Raw genomic sequence first — 20,263 nt, forward strand, 5'->3', positions numbered from 1 at the left:
AGTTCAACTTTTCCTGCTGTTAGTTTTCTTATGACTTAATGACTAATTTCTTCTTTAATGAATGACTTTGAACAAATGGGAAGTAAGACCTTTTCCATAACAGCATGTAAACAATGTCTGTCATTTAATAACAATGTCAAATTCCTGAAATATATGTCTGTCAGTTTTATTTTTTAAAAAATCCAACATTTTTAATAAGTGAACAATTCAGGATTCTGCACATTCTTTAAGTCTATTAAATCCCAAAAAGTAAATTCATAAGGCAATCCTGCTATCATAAATACTTTATAATAAAAAATTAAGGTTGCAAGTCACTAGTATAGAAATTAAAATATTCCTTCATAGAAATAATAAATAAATAAGAAAATGAACAATGATTCAAGAAGATTTGCTGATTTTAAGTACAGAGAACTGAAATTCTTTACCATGTATTTAAGTAAGAGCTATGTTATTTTGAAACAGCGATGAGGCATTCTTTCGAATATACAGCTTGTTGTTATAAGGATATATGTCAAGAGGAAGATAAATAATTGAACTTTGCAAAAAAGTTTTTTAAAAAATCTGATCATCTAAATTATCTTCTTGAAGACTTCTTTAAATTTAAATGGTGCAGAAAGCTATTATTTGTGTGTTTGATTAATGTTTCTAATATGTGCAATGTTACATTTAAGGGCAGGCTATCCTAGCATTGATGTATTTGTAAGTATTACATAGGCTATTATAATTCACTGATTCACTTATTCATTCCATAAAATGTGTCTATACGGTTATGTCCCAAGCAGTGGGGGATAAGGCTAACATATACATCAAGTTCTTCATGTATTCAAGTATTCTTCAAGAATATGTATGGGCAATATGGCACTGGTATTGCATGGGAACCATTAGTTAAATCATAGGAACTTGAAAATATGGGAACCATTAGTATAATTCATAACTATAGATTATAATTCCCAGTATGTGTTAACAAAGCACCTATGTAAAAATTAATTCTCTACTGATACGTACAGCACTTTTAATTGGGTATATAATCCTTATTTATAGTACTTTATTTGGGGAAAAATCAAACTGGAATATGTTTGGATTAGAATATGTATGGGCAATATGACACTTGTCAGTGGGAAAATAAAATTGTTGCCACACTCTTAATCAACTATAAAAGAAACTAAAAAATGGCACAAAGCTGGTATTAAAAGTAGTATTAGATGATGTAGAGGAGGCAGGAAAATGTTTGTAAGGCCTGTTACAGGGAACATGCATGCACTTCAGAGAGTTTAGAACCAAAATTCTTTATAAGACTGGAAAACATACCTACAGCAGACACCCAACTAAAAAATATAACGAGACATAATGGACATTATGTAATGATTAAGGGAAAAATACATCTGAAAGACATGACACTCAGCAATATATATGCACCAAACAAAGGAGAATTACCATATGTCAAGCAACAATAACAAATCTAAAAACAGACATTGATAGCACAGTTATAGTAGCAGACTCAAGACCCTCTTACATCAACGAACATATCAACCAGACAGAAAATCAATAGGAAAACACAGCCTTAAATGAGGAATTAGACCAGATGGATGTAACAGACATTTATAGGGGACTGCAATGCCCCCCACCCCCACTGCCATGCCCAAACTAAAGTACAAGGAAAAAGCCTGAAAAATACTCAGTCTGGAGAATACATATGGTATGATTCTATTTATGATTATTATGAAATAGCACCATTATGAAGATGGATAACAAATTAGTCATTGCTAGGGGTTAGGGCCAGGTGTGGTCATAAAAGGGGTAGTATAAGAGAACATCGCAGTAAAAGTATATTAAGTAGATTAATTATGGCAGTGATTACATGAATTGCGTATGTGGTAAAATTGCAGAGTTAGACACATACATACAAGTTAATGCATACATAATTATGAGATGAAGAGAAGCCATGTGAACTGTAGCAATGTCAGTTTTCTGTTTTTGATAATGTATTATAGTTACAGAGGATCTTAATGGCTGGGCAATATGGCACTTGTCAGTGGGAAGGGTACGTGCATCTCTTTGCAATTTCCTATGAATCTATAATTATTTCAAATAAAAAGTCAAAAAAATTATTTAATACTATGTAACACTGATAAAATATTTTCAAAATAATTAGATTACTAATATTGCTAATAATCAGGGTTTGATATGTTTATAATATTGAAAATAACTTTTACTAATGATAACATTCTTACACAATAAGGCTGAAAACAGAGCTGAGTTACATGAAAAATTTTTACTGTCTGATGCATAAACACTACTTAAAGTTTTCATTTTGACATTTAAAATGATTTAAAAGAGTTAGAGCTTTACTATAAAAAGCATGGAACCTTTAGAATTTAGCAAAATGAAATGAAAAAATAAAAAGTTTTTATGTGGGTTAATGAGAAGATGCATTGCTTTGCTTCTTGGTAAAATGGTTTTATAAAAATTGACTTTATAAAGTATATTTACACTTCAGAAAACAAATATAGCAAAATGAAATATGCATTTCTTTTGAAAAATGACAGCATCAAGTAAAATTATTCAGATGGTATCAAAATTTAAAGAGCAACTGATTCTAAACAATATTAATGTAAACCATTAAGTTAATTTTACCTGATTTCCAACTTTGCCACTTCAGGTAATTCTCCAAACTTTATTTCTTCTACTTCCAATTCTTTAAGCGCAGCCAGAATTTTCTGCTGATCTTTACTGGTAATTCCATTCTAAGTAGAAATAATTTCAAGATGCAATAATATAGTTGTACTTCAATAATTTAATATTGGAAATGGACTTTTCTACTTGATTGACTTCTTGAAAAAAATTCATACTAGAAGAATAATAAATTACTGAAAATATGTGGTTTGTTTGCAACTCTCAGAAAGTTATATCATCAAAATACTTAGATATTTTAGTGATTATAGTCAATTTTTATAATAAAATTGCCAAGAACTTGAAACACAAATTACTAGATTTTAATAAATCTTTAAAAAATAGAAAAGTAATTTTCCCTTCAAAATGGTATTTAAAATATTATCTGCATTATTAACTAAACTTCCCATGCTGAATTTAGCTAAATAGTACTCTTGAGTTTTAGTGATACTAAAGATAGTAAGTTGCTAATGTGTTCAAGCAGGAAAATCGTTAAACTTTAAGTATCTTACTTATCAAAGTATTTCTTATTATTTTCTACAGCTTTTCAAATTATTACTCCATAATTCCTGACAACAAAGTAATAGGTCTTGTTTTGCGAATCCAGTGAAAGGCAGTATTTGGATAACACAGGTTCACAGCCACCCCTGTAAAAAACTACCTCTTATTTCTAAGTATCCTGTATTGCATTGCTTTAAAAATCTATTTAATATTTAGAAATGAATAGTAGTTTTAGCTGAGAAGTCATAACAATATGAAGTTAAAAAAAAAGGGCCTCCCCTGGTGGTACAGGGGTTGAGGGCTGGGTTGCGAGGCTGCCTGCAGCCTCCACAGCGCCAGTCGATCCCCGGCCACTGGTGAGGGTCCCATCAAAAAAAAAAAAAAAAATCAGTTACAGTCTATAGTTGTAGGATTTTTACAGAAAATATAATTTTAAATAGAAAATAAAAGGATCTATAATTTTAAAAACATGAACATGTTTGGAGTTTTTAAAATTGATACTAACCTTTATAAACTCATCTTTTTTCATGGTCAAAAGGTGTCTTAAAGTTATATCTCTTTCCTGTAGAAAAGGAAAAACACCACCTTCCAAAATGAATAAAAGAGTAGAAAGGGAAGTAGGCAAGTGTATATAAGTTAGTTACATGCTACCTCCTAAATAACTTTCAACTTTCTAGAGGGTATAGGATATGCAGATACAGACCTACACAACTGGGTAGATAGAAATGTATATTATAATTAGCTAAAAAAAACTATAAACACAGGTATTTTTCCAGAATCAAAGAAAATTACTATTTATATTTGCTCACATAAAAACAGCCTCTATAAAATTTGACAGAAATTACATTTTAAGATTATTCAAGATTTCTAATTGCATCACATTAACTGATCAATAGCATTTAGTTTTATTCAATATTTTTCAAATAGGAAGAAGTTTCAAGATTGTACAAGAAAGTCCAATTTTGGTCTACCTAACTAGAATATATGTATTTTTAAGGATACTATCTTAAATAGTGGTTTTACTGCTTTGGTATCAGCTAAATGGCTGAAACTATCATTTATGCAAATTCCATATACATGCCTAAAGTACTTATAATTGTACCTGGAATATGATATAATTTAAATTTTATGACAACCCTATCTAGGTCTTATCATTCCTATAAGAAAGAGAGATTAAAGTAAGATATTTTAGTTAATCATTATTACAGCAAAAAGCTGATAGCAGGTTTTTCAGTTTATAATCATACAATGTCAGCAACTGTATAAACCAACTAATAATTTAGGTATGCAAGGAAGAGCTCAATGAAGGTTTCGGTAGCAGGTGAAAGTTATTTAATCCAACCAGCTTCTAATTTAGTATATTTCTAGAATATTCAATTTTTGAAATTTTATTGTAAGTTTAAAATGGGATATAATAGAAATTAAAGAGAAAAGTAAAATTAGCACTTTCATAAGCATGCCTATGAATTAATATTATTAATGTTATGTTAATATTAACCAATAAACATACATGAGGTTTACTGTAGCTTATACAAAATCTTACCTTTAATAAATCTGTTATATGTTCAAGTCCAAGACCTTGTAAAAATACTTCCAGATCTCCAAATGCTGTATATGAACTATACATATTTACAGTAATGTCAATTTCAGAAGACTATAAATGCTCAAGCAATAGATATATATTTATAAGGCAGAATGGAATGGGTATGAATGAATTCTTGTAGAATATATTTGCAAATTTATACACGAGATCTATGTTATATGAAAGGAGATAGATTTCTTGACTGACAATATTAAGGCAAGAGAGAAAATGATGACAGTAAAATATAGCTCATATTTCCAAAGAAAACAGTTGCTTAATATATATATGTGTATATATTCACATATATATCTTTAACTGCAAGAAATAAAGATTTAATAACAATTTTAAATGTGCATAAACAGGACAATTCTTGTGTCATGTACTGAACAACTGTATTCAAGGAAAAAATGTAATTTTAATTTTAGCTTATAAAATTAGATATATGCTAAAAAGAATTAGAAAGCAAGGCATAGTATGGTGTGAACTTTAACAAAAATATAATCTAAGAACATTTTAGAAATAAATTTTCTTTAAAGTTTACATTGAAAGTAAAAAATTATTCTCATTACTATTGACATATACATAATTTTTCTAAAATTCTGGAGAACGAAGCACATAAAATACAGACATGTCTAAGAGATATTTAAAACTTATATAAACATTTAAAATATATTTTAAATAAGTCATCAGATTTACCGCAAGTGATTAACAACATGCACAATTTTTACTCATTTAAAGGTATTTTGTTGAACTAAAATTTGTTACCTAAATATGTGATCTTTATCCTTATCAGAATTTGTTGCTAACAGCTTACAAATAGTCTCTTCTTTAGTTAGGTGTTGAAGCTTTCCTTCCAATGGATTTAAAGTCAAAGAAAGAAAGTTGAAGATCTGAAAAGAGTCAAACAAGCCATTCAAATATAGTTAATACTATATATATTATCATTTACACTTAAAAGAAACTAAATGTAATTATTTTATATTTAGAGAGGAAACTTCTTACCTTTTAGAAAGGTGAGGACATACTTTTACAACTTACTACCTTGAAAATAACTTTATAAAATCAGTTAAATATTTACTTTATCTAAAATAATCAGAAAAGAGAAAAAGTACATCTAATCAAAATAATAAACATTATGGGAAAGTACTAATTTATTTTCAGTAAGACAACATTAAAAACTCCATTTCGATATGTTTGATGTTCATAAATTACTTAATGTCAAATTTAGTGTCTACCCTAAACTTAATAATGCAGTAAACTGAAGTTTTTAAAATTTCAAAGCTTAAAAGAAAAACTGTAATTTTCTTTTTGAAGTTTCAAAGGATTTTTGTGATTAGTATTCAATGTAATTTTGGAACAACAGATTTTAGTTAGAGAATGATAGACATCTTTATCAGATCATTTCAAAAATTAGAGGTCGTTATTTTATATGCAAAGTGGTGTGGAAAGTATTATATAATGGAATTTTATATCTTTTTTGTCTGTTTTATGCTTTTTTAAATAAGATTTTAGTGATTTATCATTTATATACAAAGCTATATGAGTTTTGGGGTACAGTTTCACTTCTGCATCTGGAAGCCTAGTGTCACCAAAGTTCTAGTCTCATTATACAATAGGACTTTGGAATGTCACATGCTTCTAAATTCAGAAACTCAGTTTTAGAAGCTCTTGAATGATATAACTTATTTTTGCAATTGAGTATATTTGATCCTTCCTTAGAAATTATAGATGTTGGGACAAAAGTCTTAATATTAATATCAAAAATTTGTATCAATAATTTAATAGATGGTAAATACATATAAATACGTATAAATAAGTCATTGGATTTACTGCAAGTGATAACAACGTGCACAATTTTTACTCATTTAAAGGTATTTTGTTGAACTTTAGCATCTGAATGACAGATCATATAGCCAATTATATCATCACTTTAATATATACATTATCATACATATAGAAGTAAATATTGCTTAAAGGATTTAATTTTTTAATTGTCTTAATATGTATTAAAATTGAAAAAACTTTAATTGTAAGCTCAAATTTTGTTTATTTACTAGCCTTTTCAATATATTAATTTTTAAAAATCTGAACCACTTTGATATGCTTAAATAGTCTATTATGGTTTTATTCTGGCCATAGCAATAAAATTGTAATAGACTATTTAAGCATATCAAAGTGGTTCAGATTTTAAAAAATTTATTTCTAGGGCCAGAATAAAACCTCACTGTCTCTTTTATATAATTTTTAAATTACCACATTACAAATGCTTCTTATTTAGAAAAAGATGAATATTCTAATAATACAAGTTTTCATTATCTGGTTGGAGGAAGGATATATATTTAAACATTTAATGACAGCCAGATACACTATTATTAAAGTTGCAAATTCTGATAAAATAATATAAAACTTCTACAAATATAATGTAACATGATATACAAAAATTAGTGTTATATAGAAGGATACCTCTAGATGTTTATTTCTTTTTGCAATTTCGCTTGGTGTCTTTCCATCTTTGGTTTGTACCATTTTATTAGCTCCAAGTTCAAGCAACTTCAAAACAACATTTTTATGACCTTGACGTGCTGCCCATGTTAAAGCCTGTAAGTGTGGGAAAAAGAAATTGTTTAAAGAGAGGGAGTATATATGAGAGAGAAGAAAACTTTTCAACAATATTTATGATACAATAAAAGAAGTGAACACGGTTAATTAATGGGATGATACAATCTCTTCATTGCACAATATAATGTAAGCACATGTCTAACATTGTAATTATAGATTGCCAGTGCTCACTAATTTTATGAAACCAAAGAAAATTTTACACAGTCAAGTGAAATTATAAAATAAAACCATTTATCTGCCAATCACTCAACTTTTTTTATTTTATAAAAAAAGCATTCTATATGTACTATAGAGGACAGACCTTATTGTGTGTTACAGTTTCTTATATCAAGGGTAAAGACCTTTTTCAGACAATTATATCCCAGCTTCTAAAAAAAATTTTTTTAATGAATTACTGATCACATTAACAGCATATCGATTCTTAGAAATTAACACTGTAAAAGTGATTCTCACAGTATAGCCATTCTCATCCTGGGCATTAACTTCTGCTCCATGAGCAACAAGGAGAGCAACCACCTGAGGGTGACCATCTCGTGCAGCATACATGATTGGAGTCATACATCTCCTAAAGAGGAGGAAGAAACGAAATATTTGTGTTAATGCTACTACGAATAGCTACTCAATTTCATGAAATTAACCATCCATAATACCACCAGTATTGTTTTAAAAGCAAAGAAAAAGAAATTAATGCTCTCAATAATTTAGGTGATTTAAAAATCCAATCACCCAGTAAATAAATGTGAAAGATGACATTTTAAAAGTATTGAATGCTTACATAGCACCCTCTAGTGAAGAAGTATGTTAAAAATTCTAAGTAAGCCATCCTTTTTATAATGACATTTCATTAAGTCACATGTTCATCTAGAAAAATATCAGATACAAAATGCTTATGCTGGAAATAAAGTGATTAATGACACAATATGGTTCCTGTCTTCACAGGATTTGCTCATACTACATACTTATTACACTTTCTTTCAAAGATTGCTGATGTAAAAATGTATGTTTAAAAGTTCTCTTCTTAATGTATTCTATTATGATCCTACTTTAAGAGTGAAAGAATTTTGTACTGACTTAGAAACTTTAATCAAGAAAGATCAATTCAGTAGTACAGCTAGACTGCAAAGTATTTTCTGGAAGAATATAGTGGTTTCTTTCTAGAGTGTCATTTCTCAAATTAGGGATTCAGTCCCTCTACTCTTGCAAGTTAGTTTTTGGACCTATTACAAAGGACACCAGAAAGATTCTATTAGTTCTGTCAAAAATTGTGCTGAACTTAGCATTATGGTCAGATTGATTGATTGATTAACTGAATGAATGACTGATTTTTATTGAGGTAATGTCGATTTACATTGTTGTTTGTATATTGGAAGTACAGGGTCCCCCCACCTTCTCTTAAAGGAGGTCTGCAGTTTTGGGTTCAGCTTTCCTGAGTTGCCTTAAATATCTGATTAACATACAAAAAGACTTCACAAAAGAACAAATTAAATAATTTCAGAATTCTGTTTTGATCTTTTTTTTTTTTTTTTAAATATTAAATTTTATTTTTATATTCCCCCATACAATTGCAAACGCCCCATTCTGACCCCAATCCTTCCCCTCCCGCCCCCCACCCCCAAAAAGTGTCTCTGGTTCATAGTTTTTTGTTGATTTTGATTTTCACTTTCTTATATTCATTTTCCTGGTCCCTTATTTAAGTTTTCTAGATTCCTGCTATGAGTGAGACCATCCGGTATTTTTCTTTTTCTTTTTGGCTTATTTCGCTGAGCATGATCCCTTCCAGTGCCATCCATGTTGCTGCAAATTGCATGTGTTTATCTTTTTTGAATGCTGAGTAATATTCCATGGTATATATGTACCACATCTTCTTGATCCAGTCATCTATTTTTGGGCATTTGGGTTGTTTCCAAAGCTTAGCTATTGTAAACAGTGCTGCTATAAACATAGGAGTGCAGGTGCTCTTTGGAATTGATGTTTCTGTGTCCTTTGGGTAAATACCTAGGAGTGGAATTGCTGGATCATATGGAAGCTCTATGTTTAGTAGGTCCAGAACTACCAAAAGCAATATACAGATTCAATGCTATTCCAATCAAAATCTCAATGGCATTCTTCAAAGAAATAGAACAATTATTGATGAAATTCATATGGAATCACCAAAAACCCCGAATAGCCAAAGCTCTACTGAAAAAAAAAGAAGGAAATGGAGGCATCACACTCCCAGACTTCAAAGTATACTACAAAGCCATAATCATCAAAACTGCATGGTATTGGAACAAGAACAGACATACAGACCAATGGAATCGAATAGAAAATCCAGAAATAAACCCACAGATTTATGGTCAACTAATCTTTGACAAAGGAGCGAAGACTATGCATTGGAGCAAAGAAAGTTTGTTCAATAAATGGTGCTGGGAAAACTGGGTCGCTACATGCAAAAGAATGAAGCTTGACCACTACCTCACACCATACACAAAAATCAACTCAAAATGGATTAAAGAACTAGACATAAGACCTGAAACCATAAAATACATAGAAGGAAATATAGGCGAAACACTACGGGATTTGCACATCAAAGACATCTGTTTTGATCTTTAAGGAAGTTTATCTTGTTTACCCACAATTCATAGACTCCCCATTAACAGACTATTTCTCTGTACAGTTTGTTAACATAAAGTAGATTCTGAATCTGATAACTTTTCACCAGTATCTTCAGCACAAAAATAGTCACGTTTATATTTCTTCTATTTCCTAGAGTATTACAGTTACCCAAAGAATATGAACACTCTAATACAAAAAGATTTATGCATTCCTATGTTCATAGCAGCATTAGACACAATAGCCAAGTCATGAAACCAACCTAAATACCCAATGACAGACAACTAGATAAAGAAACTGTGGTATAGATACTCAAAAGAATACTACTCAGCTATTAAAAATAATAAAATAGTGTCTTTTGGGACAAAAATATATGGCTCTTGAGGTGATTATGCTAAGTGAAATGTTAGAAAGTGAAACATAGTTATAGGATAGTTGCAGTTATTTGTGGAATATAAACAGCCAAACAAAACAAACTGGCAAAGCCAGCAAATATAAGATTAAGGCTATGAAAAATATACTAGTCACCAGAGGGGATGGGGAAGGACAGAGAAGGGTGAGGGTGAGTGAAACACAAGCACATAAGGAGGTGTGAAGTTGTCCTCACAAAATTCTATACTTGTGTAAATAACTGACAAATTAATAAAATCTGAGGTTTAATGTAATCCCAATTAAAAAAATATAGCACGGAATCATCAAAATTTTATAACTTCAGCATTGACTGCTGGCAAATTTGAATAAAAAAACCACTGTATTGGGTTAGATAATTACATATTCATTGCTCCGTGGCAGCCTTATGAAGTAGATGTTATTCTCATTTTAGAGATGAGAGAAGAGAGATTCAGGAATAAGTAGTTTTTGCTGAGGGGACCACTGTTGGTATGTGCCTAAATGAAAATTTGGCTGAATGCTTATTCTCCAAAAGAACCTCCTAGGAGTTAGTTTTTTTTTTTTTTTTTTTTTTTTGGTAATCTACCCTGATGTAGAAAATCTAAAGTTCTCTAAATTTTTTTTATATATTTGATCATGAAATATGGGAATAACTTCATAAAATCCACATATATCAAAATTGGGAGCCTGAATAAACTGGCCAAAGTATAATTTCAAGGAGGAGATGCTCTTTGTGGTAGAGTTATCTACTGATAACAGTGACTGAAATTTTTGTAATTTCTACTAAAATTTATTCTGCAGGGCCTCCCCATTGGCACAGCAGTTGAGCGCTGGGTTGCAAAGCTGCCCGCAGCTTCTGCAACGGTGGTTCGATCCACGGCCACCGGGTGAGGGTCCCACATGGCAAGCAGACCTCTCCTGCCGCCCGCTGCTCCCCTCAGCAGTGTACTTGGTCAGTCTGCCTGCTCTGCTCTCTGCTCTGCCTCTGGTGAATTCTCTCACCCTCTCGTGCTTCTGACTATACCCAGTGCTTGTATAAATAAATAAAATAAAATCTTTAAAAACAATAAAATTTATTCTGCAATTATACTGAAAACTGAACAACTTCTACATGTATTTCTTTTAGAATCTGAGAAACCAGCAGGATATAATTTTCTGTCTATAAATTCACATGGACATAAATGGCTTCTTACATATGTTTATCTCCTGCTAGATAAGAAAACTACTAGACTAGTATAGTTTGCTTATTAGTTATATAGTTTGCTTTAGTTTCAATTCACTATTGAAAATGTGTTACAAGTAAATGCTGCTGCATTGGTTTCTTTTTTATTTATTTATTTATTTATTTATTTATTTTTTATTAATAAATTTTATTTTTATATTCCTCATACATTTGCAATCCCCCCATTCTGACCCCAATCCCTCCCCTCCCGCCCCCCCCACCCCCTAAAAGTGTCTCTGGTTCATAGTTTTTGTTGATTTTGATTTTCACTTTCTTATAGTTATTCATTTTCCTGGTCCCTTATTTAAGTATTCTAGATTCCTGCTATGAGTGAGACCATCCGGTATTTTTCTTTTTCTTTTTGGCTTATTTCGCTGAGCATGATCCCTTCCAGCGCCATCCATGTTGCTGCAAATTGCATGTGTTTATCTTTTTTGAATGCTGAGTAATATTCCATGGTATATATGTACCACATCTTCTTGATCCAGTCATCTATTTTTGGGCATTTGGGCTGTTTCCAAAGCTTAGCTATTGTAAATAGTGCTGCTATAAACATAGGGGTGCAGGTGTTCTTTGGAATTGATGTTTCTGTGTTCTTTGGGTAAATACCTAGGAGTGGAATTGCTGGATCCTGTGGAAGCTCTATGTTTAGTAGGTCCAGAAATCTCCACACAGCTCTCCATAGTGGTTGGACCAGTTTGCACTCCCGCCAACAGTGCAGAAGAGTTCCTTTTTCTCCACAGCTGCATTGGTTTCTAATCAAAGTTGAATTTACTGAATGGAACAAACTCCTGCAATAGGATCTATTCAATTTCTGAAGTTATTAAAGTGATGCCATCAGTAATGTTGCATAACAGTTTTGAGAGAGCAGAGAACAATTATTCCAGTGGTTTTACAGCTATAGAAACTTGTAACATCTGTAGTTTCTACCTTGTTATTGATTAATGAAACTAAATGAACTTTTCAATCTTATAAATTCTTATGAACTCATGAACAATCTTAAGAACTCTTTAGGGAAGTTATAAAATTTCATAATAGCCAGCCTACTCAAGTGACATGCCATTATTTGTGCTACTGATTACTTTCAATGTTAATTTCCATCTTATTTAGTTCATGAAATATACTGTAAAGAATTTTTTACTTCCCATTCTTTCTTTAAATCATTGCAATTGTTCTACCTGCTCCTCACACAGTGGTTTTGACAAAAGGCAACAATTACTTGAATTTCTTTTCCTAACATACTTTTAAAAAAGTATGCATTTCAGAATCTTCTGTCCTCATGTTCTTTTCTTTTCCCCACATGAATACAATTCCTGAATGATCTCACCTACTCTCATGACTTTACAGTCAACACACTGATGGCTGCTGAATCTGTATCTCTAGTCCACGTTTTGCCCCGAGTTTCGTATCTGTCATCGTTACCTGGGTATTCTGCCCCCCACAAAAAACAAAAAACAAAAAACAAAAAACCAGCCAACCTCCACATCAGTGTATATTCAAATCTGAAGTGACCATTTTTCCTCCAACACACAATATTCTCTTTACTACCTATTTCTGTAAACAGCATCACAATCCATGCACTGCTCCCCCAAAAGAAACCTAGAATTCATCCATGAATCTTAATTAATATTTAAACATTCCTATTTACTCTTTCTTTCATATGTTCAGATCTTTGTAGTTTTTTAACTAATTACTGCAACAGTATAATTGGCTTCCTTGCTGTGAGCTTTTCTCCACACTTGTAAATCTCATGTTCACTACTTAAAATTTTCAAGGTTATACCTGTGAGAATCATCGTAAGTCCTCTACCTACCATTTTAAAATCTGCAATCCTACTTCATTCTAATATTAGACTTCAGTCATATTTGCAGATCATGACTTTCAAGTTTTCTCTTCTGTGGATATCCCATATTCAGAGTACTTGCTCACTGAAATGCCTTTACACTTTTCAACAGGCTTATTCATAATCTACCGCTGTGGTTTCATCTTAGAAGCCAACATGCTCCAAAGTTTTTGATGCGTCACCTCTTCTAGGTAGCAATCCCCATCTCTTCTGTGTTCTCACAGCACTTGTGCTTCTTTTCATCAATTCACCAATCATGCCAAAATATTTACTTATCTATTTTTTCACTGAGGCTGTAAGTTTCTTGAGGATCATGACCTTGTCCTGTTCCTATGTCCACCCCTCAATCCCTGCAGTAACTAGTAGTACAATGGTCTACTATGTTTTGTGTCATGCTTACATTTAGTATAGGCAGGATTTTCTTACCTACTACATCGTCACATTTTTATTGATTTGCATGTATATTATATAATGCATCTGGTCTTTACTCATTTTAAATATGTTAGGTCTAACTAGTAGGAGATGTGTTGAAATTTCCCACTATAATTGTGATTTGATCAACTTGAATTTTAAAAGTTTTTGATTACAGATTTAGTAGGCATGTAGTCTAGGTTTATACTTGTTATATTTTAATTTTTTCCTTTCTTCATCGTACAAATTTTCCTTTTTTCTCCATTCAGTATCAGCAATATCTGATATTGACAATCATGATTTCTGTTGATTTACCTTAATCTGTAAAGGATCTTTCATACCCTTTTCCTTCAACTTTTCTGGTAAATAACACTTATCTATCTCATTTTTATTTTAGGTGTGACTTCACTGGATTTTCATTTTAGCCATTCTAAGAGTTGCCATATCTTAATCAGTGAGCTTTACAATGATAATATTTTTTTTATTAACATGGTTGAACTACTTTCTGACATATTTTTTATGCTTTTATTTACCATGCTTCCACAGTAAACACATGCTGCCATGTATCCTTTTCAGCTTGTCAGATTGATTAAGTTCCATCTGTTGTAACCCTCCCTCTCCACACACTCTTAGCCCCTTGATCTGAAATCTTCTGACATCCTTGTTTTCTGTAGTAATTACTTTTATATCCCTTCCCCTTAATTTAGTTTCATTGCAAGAGGGAAGTTTACTATTATTTTGCTTCATTCTTTCCTCAGTCACCCAGATTCCAAATATGTTATCATGGAAATTTAGTATAACTTGTCAAAAAATTTCCTTATAGTTAATATTTAAAATTACCAATATATTTATTAATTTCTTTGCTCAACATTATTTCTTCCATTCCCTTTATTACTTCTGGGATTATTTTCTTTTTGCAGTAAACTTTTTAAATGTCATTTTTAAGAGTCAGAATAAGACTGATTCTTGACACAGAATTCTTTTCTATGAAATAGCACAATTACTGCAAGGAGCTATTGGCATTTAATGGGTAAGGGTCAGGGATACTAAATATTCTGCAATACACTGTATAATCTGAAAATGTCAGTAGTTCCTGTACTGGGTGATAACTTTAAATTCTTACATATATCAACACTTCTTCATTTTGCCTTGAACTCTTGAATGATAGAATGTTTATATATAGTCTTACAGGTTCAAAGTTTACTCTTCAGACCATTTGTCTTCTTCCATATACTGCTATTATTAAGAAGTCTAATGTCAGGTAGTAATTTCCTAATAGGGATTGTCTTGGTAGACAAGTCTATTTTGGGGACAGTCTTGGCCATTATTGCTTTAAAGTCTAGCTTCCATTTTCTCCTTTTGGAACTGTTATTAGACAGATGTTTGTACTTCTAGTGAGGTTCTCTTTTACTTTATCTTGATTCTAGGAATTTCCTCACATCTGTCTTCTAGTAGACTATTTTTTCAACTGAGTCCTACATACCATTCTTCACCTATTCTTAATTTTAGTATTTACACCAGTTTCCTAATTCACTGTACTTTTTCATAATTCCTGTTTGTTATTTTGGAGGGCAATTCCCTCTTTTATTGTTCAGGAGAAAAGTCTTTTTTAGATTCGTGTTTTTCCCTGCTGTCTTTAGTCTAAGAGACTCTTTAATTTGAATTTGTTTTCCCTATTTTATGATGCTTACATTCTCCAGATTTTGGTGATCTGTGGCTTTGCACCAATCGTCTGGTCTGCAAAGATCCCCCAAGCATGGAAAACTCAAGCTAGCAACCCTGACCTCGCCTATCAACAACGCAGGTCTTGGGGACTGCCAGGGTTCCCATCTGCTCCTTTCTTTAAGGAGTTACTCTTTTTTCATTCCACAGATAATCTCCTTTCTTGTTTCAAATAGAATTTTGTTAAAATATCTTGAAATATAAAATTTGCTGTGGAAGGTCAAGATTTCACCATATATTCAATTTAACATCTTGAAGTCATAAATCTATTTTTCAGAAAATTCCTGGTAATTTTTTGGTCATGTTTCTCTCTCAGAATTTTTAGAATCATTTTATCAAGTTAGGACAACCCCTTTGGGACTGTGAATAAGATATTTAAATTTATATTTTATCTAATTTAACTTAGATAAAAACCAAATGTCTTTCTTAATGTCTTTCTCTGAGTCATTCCAGTCAGGAACATGACAATTCAGTCTCCTTTTATTTCACCCAGTATATTCTAAACTTTTCTTCATTTTGGATCCTGTACATTTCTTGCACACTTACCTCTAGATATGTATGATTTTTGCTCTTCAGAAGGGCCCCTACTATCTCACTGTATTCTCAAGTTGGTTATTTTTAACTGTAAACTAAGTTTGCATATTAATATTTTTTAAAACTATCTCACTTTGTTATTATTATTCTAACAGTTTCTGAGTGGATGATCTTGGGTTTACCAAGTATATAGTCATCTAATCTAATTATTATTAAACATAATATACAATTATAATCTATTATTTTGTACCTTTTTTCCTTATAAAAAAGACCTAGCAATTTTATCAAAGGCAACATAGTTTAATGATTTAGAATAGGAACTGACCACATATTTTCTGTAAGTGGCAAGAGGGTGAATATTTTAGGTTTTATGGGGCATACTAAGTTCCATATAAAAATGATTTAAAAAGGAAAATTTTATGATAAGAATTTTAATTAAATAAAAATAAATTTTGAAAACAATCATGAAATACAATGGAACCCAGGTTCTTCAAATTCAGGCAAAATTACTTGATATCTTCAATTCTGAAATCACAATCCATGGTTTTGGCAAAAGTAGTAGCCTTTTGGACCTTTGTTCCGATTCATCTTCAATCTGTTATCAGAATAGATCTTATAAAGTACTAATATGTTCATTCTTCTTAAAGCTGTTTGATAGCTTTCACAATGAAATTCATACTTTTAAAAATGGATCACTAAGCTTTTTATATAGCACTGCTGAATTCTAACTCATTTTTTCTACTCTAATAACATGATCTGGCTCGTAACTTGCAAGTGCCATAGTGAAATATGTTCTCACATTCTTCTCTGCCTGCACATGAACTTCCCTTTGCACTGAATATTCTTTATGCTCTTCATCTGCTTGACTTCTATTCATTCTTTAAATCTCAGTTCAAAAGACTCTAGGAAGGTTCAACTTGTTATCTTTATCTCAGTTAAGATTTCTTAATTTCTTTTTCTAGAGACACTATCATATCAGCCACTATCATATATCATGCTATAAATGTAATTTCTTCTAGGTTGTTAAATTCAGTACACAGGGAGGGGGTCGTTTTTATCTCCTAGTGTTTAGCATATTGTTGCACTAAAGTTTGTTGAATTTACTAGTGATATTGATATTGCTAGTGTCATCTATGATATTTATTCATAGTTATTAATGGTCAAGAAGAATTAAAAAAGAATAAAGTTTATGCACATTATATAACCATAATTATTTTTTTCCTCTGGCTGACCATTTTTTTCAGTTGTTACATTTCAATAAAATTTCCACTAGAGGGCATTCCAGGATAAGTAGAAACAAAACAGTCTGACAGAAAAATGTACCAAAACAGTCTGACAGAAAAATGTACCTCAAAATGATATATTTATCACTTCTCTGTACCAAAGGTAAAATTGTTAGTTTGTCATGTCACACTTTTAGAGTTCAATATATTTATGTTTTTAGTTTGCATAATCAGCTTTTAGTTGATTTGATAAAGTATATTATAACAATGATAAAGCCCTGTGAATTAGACAAACATTTCTAGCTATCAAAGTAGTTTATTAGATCAAACCTAACAAAGCCTATCAAAGTTGATAAAATATAAAGTATATATGAAGGAACTGTATAAAAGCCATGACAGGCAGAACATGAGAAACCAAAATGTTGTGGAGAAAAGTAGCATTTGTTGAATTAAATCCTATATTCTCTGCCACTTTTTTCCTTAAGACATTTGCCAATTCTTGGATTGTAGGTACAGAAAGCAGTAGCTAGGCCTTATTGGTCTAGAGACAAAAAATTAGAATTCAGGGCTACCAACTGAGATCTTATGTAGACTGCACGTAGCGTATCACAGTCAAGTATTGACAGTCTGGAAAAAAGGAAAAAGTAGAAAAATGAGCCTGCAGAAGAGTGATATTCTCTGGACTTTTGCCTTCAAAGCATTTCAGTCTCTAAGATACACAAAATATGAGTAGGGGAGGTCAGAAAGGAGGGAGGAAGACTGCTTCTTGTAGTATGTTTTATAGTTATATATATAATACTCAGAGAAGCTCAGACATGATTTTGGGGTCTCCATAAAGCTAAGGAAACAAAATGTGGTATTCATGACCTTCAGAGGGAGAGTGGCATAGATACACATCCCAAGTTTGAGTTGTCATTACTCAAGCTGAGATCACTTAAGGTTGAGTTAAGTTATAGGGGAAACAAGCATCCAGAAAGTAAGCCATGACATGAGTCATCTTATACCTGATTATAGCAAGGTGATCTGCCCAGTTCTAACTGCCAATGAGTTGAAAATTAAATATTTTCTGGAAGCAAACAGCCCTACACAAATGTTTACATATAATATTCAGTTTTTAATAAAAAAATTACTAGGCATTTTAGGAGACAAAACTAAGCGAAGAAAAGGAAGATATTCAAATCAGATCTATATATGTTTTTAGAAACAAATTTTAAAATAAATGTGATTAATGTGCTCAAGTAAATAAAAGACAAAAGGATAAATTTAGTGACATATTTTAGAACCAAAGATGCATGCAGAAATTCTAGAACTGAATAGTAGGATTACTAAAATCAAGAAGTTAACAGATGGTTTAAGAGCAGACTGGTTACAGCAGAAGAGGATTAATAACCTGGAAAAATGGTGGGAGAAAATACCCAGGAGAAATACGGACAAGAAAAAAAAAAAAGAAAAGAATGTTAAGAGACATGCTTCCCTGATGGCCTAGGGGTTAAGGCTCAGTGCCACCACCCGGAAGGCCCAACACGATGGCCTGAGTTCTATCCTTGGCCAGGGAGCTAACCCACATGGCACAGCAGACCTCTCCTGTCTCTCTGGCTGCTCTCCTTAACAGTGCATTTCAGTAGATCTGCCTGTTCTGTCTCCTCTCATCCCCACACTTCTAACCTACACCCCAGTTCTTCTATGGAAAAATAAATAAAATCTTTTTAGAAAAAAAGAATGTTAAGAGACATAGGTGACAAGGATTTATTATTCTAAATCCCAGCTGGAGAGAAAAGCATGAATGAGACAAAAACATTATCTGTGGATATACTAAGTGAAAATTTTCTCAGATCCTTAAAATATAACAAACAGCAGATTCAACAAGTTATATGAATTCCAAGCTAAAAAAATTCAAAAACTATACCTAGGGATATCACAGCAAAGCTGTCCTGAATAAAAGACAAATAGAAAATCATAAAACTACCCTAAAAATACAATACCTTTGAAGGATCAAGAATAAGACTAATAGCTACTCAACAGAAACAATGGTGGCCTAGAGACAACAAAATGATAGATTTAAAATACCAAAAGGATATCATTTCTTTTTTTTTTTTTTAAGATTTATTTATTCATACAAGAACTGGGGTACAGGCCGAAGGTGCAGGAGGGTGAGAAAATTGACCAGAGACAGAGCAGGGAACAGAGCGGGGAGCAGAACAGGCAGACAGACTGAAAACACTGCTGAGGGGATCCGTGGGCGAGACAGGAGAGGTCTGCTGCACCATGTGGGTATCTCCCTGGCTGGCTGGGAATTGAACATGCTGCAGACAGCTCCACAGCACTGGGCTCAACCCACTGTGCTACCAGGGAGGCCCATAACATAGAATTCTACACTCAATGAAAATAATCTTCAAAATTAAAGTAAAAAGGTTTTCAAACAAAAAACACTGTCACCAGCAGCTAAACTAAGAAAAGGTTTCAGAAGAAAAATGATCCCTGATTAAAACATGAAAAACAGAATGGAATGATGATCACCAGAAAGGATGAATATGTGAGTAAACATAAATAAAAGCTGGTAATAATACAATATAATTGATAACACTACAAGAAAGCTGGTATACTTGTACTAATATTAGACAAAACATATCATAATGAAGAAGCATTACTAAACATACATAATAAACTTCATATAAGAAATGCATCAGAATATGGTAGGCTTAAAACATAAACAACAGTTGATTAAAATACAAATCACGATAATAGAACAAGCAAGCAAAAAAAAATCTGTAGTCATTTAGTGGACTGAAACTAATGTGGTTTAATCAATATAGATAAACCATTATACCCAATTATTACCAAATTACATGTTTATCTAGTGTACATGGAACATTTGCAAAAAACTGACCATAGGCTGAGCTATAAAGGAAGTCTTTTTTTTTAAAGATTTATTTATTTATACAAGAACTGGGGTA

The 20,263-nt window shown here is 31.8% G+C and overlaps 1 protein-coding gene across 1 annotated transcript in view; it reads right to left on the reverse strand.

Annotated features, from left to right (window-relative positions):
• Positions 1–20,263, reverse strand: part of ASZ1 (ankyrin repeat, SAM and basic leucine zipper domain containing 1) — a 39,213-nt gene that overhangs the window by 8,458 nt on the left and 10,492 nt on the right. The window contains exons 5-10 of the mRNA XM_037512130.2: positions 7,826–7,937; positions 7,217–7,351; positions 5,519–5,643; positions 4,715–4,790; positions 3,677–3,733; positions 2,635–2,744 (exon numbers count right to left, since the gene is read on the reverse strand). Of these exons, the coding sequence (XP_037368027.1) occupies positions 2,635–2,744; positions 3,677–3,733; positions 4,715–4,790; positions 5,519–5,643; positions 7,217–7,351; positions 7,826–7,937 (615 nt within the window). The remainder of the gene's footprint in view (positions 1–2,634; positions 2,745–3,676; positions 3,734–4,714; positions 4,791–5,518; positions 5,644–7,216; positions 7,352–7,825; positions 7,938–20,263) is intronic.

The sequence above is a fragment of the Talpa occidentalis genome, unplaced genomic scaffold, assembly GCF_014898055.3.
Source record: "Talpa occidentalis isolate TD23 unplaced genomic scaffold, MPIMG_talOcc4v2.1, whole genome shotgun sequence".
NCBI lineage: Eukaryota > Metazoa > Chordata > Mammalia > Eulipotyphla > Talpidae > Talpa > Talpa occidentalis.